This window comes from Amblyomma maculatum, chromosome 9 (genome assembly GCF_055883805.1).
Source record: "Amblyomma maculatum isolate TAMU_Amacu chromosome 9, ASM5588380v1, whole genome shotgun sequence".
NCBI classification, from domain to species: domain Eukaryota; kingdom Metazoa; phylum Arthropoda; class Arachnida; order Ixodida; family Ixodidae; genus Amblyomma; species Amblyomma maculatum.
The window spans coordinates 84142740-84151524 of record NC_139352.1 but is presented as its reverse complement, the minus strand read 5'-3'; the positions used below and the strand labels follow the sequence as shown (position 1 = coordinate 84151524).

Below are 8785 nucleotides of genomic sequence, written 5' to 3'. Positions count from 1 at the left end.
AAGATTTGAACATAATGTTACCGAAGATATCCCGAGCATTTCTGATTGCTCCGGACCTTAAGCCAGGCCAACGCCCCTTGCACTTTGTCAGCCTCCTCTCTCACTTCTTTCCCATCAGTCGCTGCATAGCGTGTGACAATATCTTTGCGCCTTAAAGGGACAGAACACTGGCCAAAATATGTCGTGAGGTTATGCTGGAGATGAAAAGATCTTGCCTCATATAGTAGATCGAGCACTACAATATCAAATCAATTTTAATTTGCCATTGAAAATCGCATAAAAATAACCGAGGCGCTATCTAGCGGAGAAACCCTAGTACTTTTAGTGTAGCCCACCACTTCACTACATGTCAGCAAAATATCGCTGATTTTCGTTACTGCACATTGTTCTTCTTTCTCCTAGGAGTGCTTGCCAGAATTTATTATATTTTGCGCTCTCTCCAGTGCGTCCTTAAATAAAAACCACCCCTGCTTTCGCACCGCGAGAGGTATGCTTTCAGGTTTCGCCACTAGATGGCGCCACAGTGTTTGCAATTTCGTGAATGAAGCAATGACAGTGCCCACTAATACTTTCGTCAACGAGGGCGTGCATTATTGTTCCGTAACAGCATTGAGTGTGAAACTGAAAATGACATTACTCTACGCAAAAAATGTCTGATTACTGTCTGGCGAGTGAAAGTTATATTTGTTTTCTGCGCGTCTTTTTTGCCGACCACCAGTCGTCATCGCGGTCGCTGCTCATTGTTTCCAGCATCGGACTACATAAAAACGGGCGCACGCATTGATCGAAAAATTCCCGGTAAAAATTTTCTACAGCGTTTCTAACAAAGCCGTTATGGAATCGAACATTTTAGAAATCAATCTTTCCACTGTGGCGAAACAAAATCGAAACCTAAATTCCAGTGTTCTGTCCCTTTAATGACCTTATGTGTATGAGAAAGTGGTGCTATGTGTCCCAAGAATGATACATTTTCAAATGTGCGGACAGCTCATTTCTGGAGGACAGAACTATTATATTTGTTGCAGTGATGTTGCCCCATGCTAGAACACAATAACACAGATGGGAATGGAAAAGAGCACAGTAGAACATCATACGTTTTACTGTAGTTGAAAGAAAATGGCGACACCGATTTATCATTTCTGCTGCCCTGTTCAATTTTGATGGAGGATGGTTGACATGATCATTCCAAGACATGTGTCCTTGAAAGATCACTCCAAGCGATTTGACACTCTGGGGCTTGTGAGAAACATATGTAGGTAAGTCTAGATGGTTTGACACAAGTTGTATCCGACTATACAGTAATAAAGTGCTATCATACAGGTGTTAAGCTGTAAAATGGCATAATGGTGCATAATGCACATTCTATATTTAAAAGCAGAATGTGAATAGAGACACGCAATTCTGAAGGGTCTTTGACTTGTGTGCATAGGTTATTTTTCATTTATTTACTGCTTCATTTACTTTGGTGTAAAAGTGGAATGTAAAAGGGCGCTCGCTACACATGGAAACAGGCAGCAATTATCACTGCACTGTGGTTTAACTGGAATGCATGGCTGCTCAGATTGCACAAAGATAAAAGAACGCTAAGATGTGCGACATTAGAGGTGCCATTGCTCCTTGCTGTTGTGATCCCTGTTGTCTGCACTGTCCTTATTTCACTTCAGTGTGAGCAGTTATCCAGGCAAAGCACAGCTCAGTGCCTGCATTTGCGGCTGTCCTCGCTCTCACTCTCAATCTCTCAGAACACGTCTGAGAAGGGGGGCAAAGAAAACCGTTTTATGATGCAACAATTCATCCTGCATTAAGACACCCTTGCAAGTAAAACTGATGCGTTGCCATTGATTCAATACCTTTATTCAAAAAACATGGCAGTGGTAAATACAGATGTAGACTAGGAACAGGCAGTCATTGGCTCCCATCTCGATTTGCACGCCAACTGTACAATGACTCGTTTACAAATCCAGTATAACAAAATGTTTATTGACACGAACATATTTGTCTAATTGCTGGTTTCATGCCTAGTTTTGTTTTTAAGTGGTCATTCTGATGTATCTGACCTAGTGAGTGCTCCTTTGGCCACTTGGCTGTTGAGGCACACTCAAATAAACATCTATCTACCTATCCCAACGAGCCATAGTATGCATGCAAATGGAAAGAAACACTAGACTGAGTGAGCCAACTGTGTGGTGAAAACAACTTTGCTAAGGAATTATAATTATTAGTTATCAATAATGATATGGTACCAATATTAATTAATACTGATTAATAATTATGCAGTGCAAAGAACTTGGGAAGGTTCAGGCTACTAAAAGTGATGATGAACTCTGCGATTCTAAAGTCTAATGAGAGTTCAAAAGGCAGGGAGAGACAGCAGAATGAGGCCGATCAGAGCAGTGGTCTCTCCTGCACCACACTGTTTCACCAGCAGGTATTGATGGAAAAAGTGTCAGGCTCTGCACCGGGTTTTTTCGAAGGCATTGAACGGCAATGCTGATTTGCCAGAAGTTGCACCTGTACACCACACCACAATCCAAAGCTTTAAAATGAACATCTGCGTCCAGCAGTACACAAAATGTCAAGCGTAAATAGTAAAAAACATCTTGAAGGTTGAAAAACCTACAGATTTAACGATTATAAAAGATGCACATCGTATACGTAGCATATATGTATATAATAAACAGGTGTTACAATATGCCCATAGTCAAAAGCATTGTAAATTGGACAGTTTTTGCATTGATGCGACAGGTAAGGACATCAAAACATAAAAATGACTCGAAAAATGACTTCTTGCCATTTTCTAAAGTCATCATCCAAGAAGAGAATATAAAGTTACATTGCGGCAGCCAAAACAGTTGATTCTCACTTAAAGCATTTTCCAGAACAATATTCCTTATTTAAAAGAAGCGGAAGGAGAAAAGAATGCTTTTTAAATTAAAGTACAGGACTTTAATTCGGCTTCATAACTAAATGCTGTTATTCAAAATCCTTTTGCTCATTAAGCTGCCTACTTGCAATCGGGGTCTGCCATTGATACAAAAGTCAGCGCATTTAATTACATATATGTAGTACCAATGTTTCTGTATGTACGTTGAAATGAAAAGTTATCCTCTACAGCCTTCCACAGTTACTTATCACAGCAGCATAATTTACCATTTATACTTCCACTTAAGAAAACCGTGCACATTTTCTGTGGTATCACAATGCAAGGCCTATGCAGAAAACTCCAAGAATGTAGTTCCAATACAGGTACTGTACTGAGCCTTGCAATAACTGTCCAGCAGTCGATAGGGTGACACTTTTATAGATTGTATGCCAGCACCGAGGTACCACCTGGTGGTATCTGCCGGCAGACTGAATTAACATGCATATGCATTTCTGGCACAGCCATCTCACAGAACTGCCATCCATGCTGAGTATGATAGCCTCAAGCACTTGTGGATACTCTGATGTTCAGAGCTACCCAGACATGCTCAATCAGGCTGCCAGACTACCCCCCTAGCTTAAATAGACTGAGCTTCAAACTTGGAAGTTGGCACCTTGTGTCGGACTTCCTATCTGCCACGAGACGCTGACTGTGCTACATGATGCAGCAAGAGAACGCGTATCCGTCCATCACTTGCAACTACTGGAAGTGCATCATTTGTACAGCAGCTTACATAGGAAAACAAGAGTGTACAAGTGAGATAAACTCTGCATATCTGAGCACAACACAGCTAAAGTCTTCAATGAACTCCAAGGATAGACTCCTATAAGTGCGGATCAACATTAAACACTTAAATGTCTATAAAATCTCCAAGTGAATTGAAAACTATTCCTAGCTTGTTTCCTCTATCTGAAAACAACGTGGTTCAGCGAGTTTCAGTTGAGTTGTCCGCTGCACCTTTGTCAATTCGTTTTTACCCTAAGGATCGAAATCCAGGGCTAGTCATTCTACTTGTGGAAAAGGTAGGCGCAGTTCGCACTGCTCACGTCTGTTGCTCACTCTTATGTAAAAGCACGAGGTGACGAGCTGTCGCCCCGCAGAAGTCATCACCGAGAGCTCACTAGTGACGTCTTTGGGTGAGGCTGCCTCGCCAACAGCTTCAAAGTGCAGCCTCACAACCAGCAGGGAGAGCGTAGTCAGGCCAGTAAGCTTTCCCAGTGGAACTGCCAATGTTTGATTCGGACAACCGTGCACGGTGCTGCTGGTCTCTAAAAGCAGAGGACCATCGCTGACAAGAACGGACAGCGTAACTTGGATCGGGTCAGTTTCGGCACTTTCGTTCGCCAGCCTCAGCTGCCCTCTGACAATAATCGCTGCTTCCTGCGCATTATGGTCAGGAAGCGGACAAATTTGGTTATCCGGGGAGACATCGAGAGTGCTATTTGCGAAAGAAGAATTGCGACTGTCGACCCCAGAATCTGTACTGGTTTCACTGAAAGAGTTATCACTGGCCGAGAGTGACAAGCTTGAGAGCTGCCTAATCACACTTTCGTCCATGGCAGACGAAAAACTCTGATTGGTAGCAGATGGAGATAACTCAAGGAAAAACTCCAACACTCTTTCCGGCTCCCTGTTCAGAACGTTCACAATCCTCTTCAGCCTTAATGCTATGTTCGCTCTCATTTCGACACGCATTGCTTGGATCAAGCTCACGTTCTTGTCAAAGAGAGAGCAGATGCCCAGCTCGTCGGCAAGTAGCTCAGTCCGCAGCCTTTCAAGAACCTAAAGCGAATGCAAGTCCATGCACAATTAGTAAGAGTTTGCCAAAAACTGAGAAAAAATTACAAATCAAGCTGCACTGTCTGAAATTTTTAACATGCCACTGTGCTAAGCGTATCTTGCAACTAATGAAACTTCTTTCATTGTTCATGCTAGATGATAAGAATTATCTCTGGACACTAATGGCTGCTATTTGTGTTCTATTCAAGGGCTAGAAACTGTTAGTCTTGTATAGTAGACTATTCACTGCGGATTTAAATCACGTGGCTAGCTAACACTGCAAAAACATGCCCGAAATAAATTTTGAATTTCAAATTATAAGGTTTACCATACCAGGGCCTATGAGAGGCTCCTGAATAATTTACCCAACTATGATTTGTTAACATGCCATGAAACAGCGTGGAAATATTTTTGCATTTTGCCTGCACCAAAAAATGGCCGTTGAGGCCGGGATCGAGCCCTCATTCTCAGGACCAGCAGCTAAACTCCAAAACTACTGAGCCATCACAGTCGGCTAAACTATTTTCCGCGCGCTTTGGCAGTCTCTAGATGTGCAATTAAACCTAAAATGCAGTTTTCGAAATTGGTGACATTTGTGATTAGCTTAAAGCTTCAAAAGATGCATCTACTGTTAGGAATTATTAGCCAGCCTTACTATAAAATTGGGAATACTTTTTTAATCGAGCTATAAAATGGCTCAGAGATATGCGAGCCGAATAACAGCAGAAACAAATTCAGCATACTAATTGGTTGAGATTTTCAAACAGCTGCCACACACTTTACAGATAAATTATGTCCCTTGCTGAAAAGGTGAATAATGGCTGCCCCTACTTTCATCTACTTCTGTCACGCGACTCCACTGAAAATTATGTTCGATAAATTTGAGTTGCTTGGTATTAGTATTCCAGTTTTCTGTGAAGAGAATGGTCGTTTTTCAAGTCGGTTTTTTATTACACCTGTAGTGAAGAAGTTATGCAGTGACTGAGAGAGAGGAAGACGAAGTGTTTTGTGGACCAGAAGACTAAGAGTTAGCTCACTACCGCTCCGGTCCTGATAGCTACCAGTAGCTGAACACCCACTTAACACGCCCTATATTTGCTACAGTTACACCAGAAATGCTTAAGATTCCTGGCAGCAGTCCACTCATCTTCAAAGAGGATGCCACTTTTTTCCTCAGCTTATCCAGCATCGAATTAACACTGCAAAATGGCATGACGTGGTGTGAAATTTATACATGAACAATACTAATGCTCTGTTGGGGACAAAAAAATTTCAGAGCTTTCGCCTGCGTCTGTGTGAGTGACCATTGGCCTAGTTGCATTCCAATGAGAGTCTGCAGCTGCCATAAGTATGAGCAAGGCTCTGACAAAACTTTCAACCGAAGATTAAAACATTTCCCAGCGGCAGAAATGATTATGGACACCTACAAAATTGACAAGAAAACCCTGGCATAAATTTGGTGATATCCAAGCAGCCATCTGCAATTTCCAATGTTTCAGCTCAATAAATAAAAAAAAATGAATGAGGCAGCAAAGAATTAATCCTACTTTGTGGGGCTGTTTGCCTCTAGTGCACACGTTTTTCATAAGCACCTTGAGCTTGCGTCGAAAACCTGGTGACAATGTAGCTCCTTTTGGCCACAGCCCATTGGTATCTGGTCTGGCTACTCTTTCTTGCAATATTAGAAGCTGGATGAATTAAATCTGCAGTTTTAAATCAATGCCCAGCCAAGTATACTTGCATGATGACTGTGTGTGATATCTAGCCCGTTATACTTTGTGGCACAAGCAGAGGCTCTTTATTTTTCTTTCCTTTTGCATGCCTCAGCATAATATATGTGTGTGATAACTGTGCTTATGAAGGCTTGAAAAACAAGAGTCTAGCAGAAGTAACAACCGCTGCAATGCATTTCGGGCATGCGCAGAATGAAACCGCAAATTTAAAGCGCGCATGGACAGATCGTCTGACTTATTCAAGGTTTCGTGACGTACCTCAATAAGCACCGTCCACTGGTTTTCTGCGAGCCAGTACGACTGGTCAGGCTTCTCCAGCCTGTGACGCATCACCACCGTCTTGATGGAGTAGGAGGAGAGAGGTTTCCATTTGTGTTTGTCTCTCAGGGCCTGTGGACAAGCATACACACACATCAATGACATTGAATAATGCACTCCAATAGCAGAAAGTGGGTGATCTACAGTCAACGTGTGGCAGGTTTAAGGCGTGTTGCCGAATGGAAAATAGTTGCTGTGTTAAATGCGGAGTGACAATATGTGCTCCTAGAAAGGCAGCAAGGGCAAACTGTTCATGCAACATTCACAGTTTTTGTTGCCTTGTTTACTTAACGCAAGTGCCCCGCTGGGGTGGGACAGTGGTTACGGCACTCGACTACTGTTCCCAAGGACACGGGATCGAATCCCGGCCTCGGCGGCCGTTTTCGATGGAGGCGAAACGCAAGGCACCCGTGTGCTGTGCGATGTCAGTGCACGTTAAAGAACCCCAGGTGGTCGAAATTTCTGGAGTCCTCCACCAGGGCATCTCTCATAGCCTGAGTCGCTTTGGGACGTTAAACCCCACAAACCAAACCAAACTTAATGCAAGCACCTGACCCATTCAGTGCAAGTCTAGGCCATAATAAACACCATGTGAATGATCATGACTTGCTTTCTCCGCGGCACAGACAAGTATGGGATTTGTGGGTGACGGCAGGACATACGAAGATTGGGGAAGAAATCCTTTCAGATGAAATGCCTCTTATAAGTGATGCTTACGACCAAAATTTGAAGATCTTATTTTTTAGACCCAATGCCATTTCTGTTACAAAAGAGGTCACCTCAATGGAACCACGAATAAAAGGAATCACAAAATGGTATTTATTAGAAGTAGAAAACAACAAGCAGACAATCAGTATTCTATCAGTCCTTTGCAATACAAAAATTGTCAAACTAGCTTCACTAACACAGAAGTTACTGGTGATCAACAGCTGATGCTCGTCCTCTCAACTCCATGCACGCCACAGCAAAGACAAAAATAAAAAAACTGGTAATGATGTCACCCGACTGCACCCACCCGCATCACTTAGGAGCACCCAGTAAGAAAAGCATTCAAAGAGGCCCACTTGACATCAACAAGAAGGGGCAGCTACGAACGCTTGACGAGATGTCGGCCAAATCGATTGCAGGTGGCCTTCGGGAGCACATTTTAAAAGTTATTTGTAAATTAGAGAGTCCACACAGAGTTTATAAATCTGACTCCTCCTACGGATTTTTTGCATTAGTATATGACCATAAATAGTAAATATTGTTGCAAAGTCCCTTTAAGTGAGTGAGAAAAGTCTCCTGTTACATCCAGTTTCATGTAACAGAGTTCATATTTCTCAGCTCTGCATTGAACAATCCCCCCTTTTTAAATGCTCTTCTGTGCAACCACTCCAGTGTGAGGGAGCAGGGTGTCTAGCAATTGTCAGGGAAATTTTATGCACCGGGAAAAATCAGTGAAATGTCAGGAAAACCATCAAAAAAGTCGGGGAAAATGGATTCTGCTGTGCATTTTCATTTTAAGCTAGCGCACAGCAAATATGTTATTCATGTACTATTTTTTGCTGTATCGCCAGCGCATGGCTGAGCTGCCATAATAGAAGAACCAATCCGCACGGGAGGTGGATACTCAATAAAGTGTGGAAGCAGTGCGTGAGAGTGAGAGTTGGATTGGATTGGTTCAGCTGCTTGTGGGGTGGGCAGCTCGCGTGCTCTAAGGCTGACATCAGTGCACTTTTAATTTCCAGTAAACTTTTGACGTTCTTAACGACCATTAACACTAATGAAAGCCTTTTCACTATTGTAAATTGCAGAATATGATTAATAAATAGCTTTTTGTTGGGAATTATTTGTCTATGCCCATTCATTATCATCAGCAGCTAGTTTTTAGCCTCTTCACTCGTCAGGAAATTTGAACTGAAATAATAAGAAAAAAGCCTGGAAAAGTCAGCGATTTTTAAAATAATGGTTTGCTAGACACCCTGAGGGGTGGAAAGAGGGACGACATTATTGAATGATTGACCCTGGCTGAGGTCACCGCCTCATGCCA

At 42.5% G+C, this 8785-nt stretch overlaps 1 protein-coding gene across 2 annotated transcripts in view; it reads right to left on the bottom strand.

Moving 5' to 3' along the window:
• Nucleotides 1-1814: 1814 nt before the first annotated feature.
• Nucleotides 1815-8785, bottom strand: part of LOC146179645 (cyclic GMP-AMP synthase-like receptor) — a 33506-nt gene continuing 26535 nt past the window's right edge. For both annotated transcript variants that reach the window (XM_084579297.1, XM_084579298.1), the window contains exons 7-8: nt 6694-6825; nt 1815-4705 (exon numbers count right to left, since the gene is read on the bottom strand). In XM_084579297.1, the coding sequence (XP_084435423.1) occupies nt 3926-4705; nt 6694-6825 (912 nt within the window). In that variant the 3' untranslated portion in view covers nt 1815-3925. The remainder of the gene's footprint in view (nt 4706-6693; nt 6826-8785) is intronic.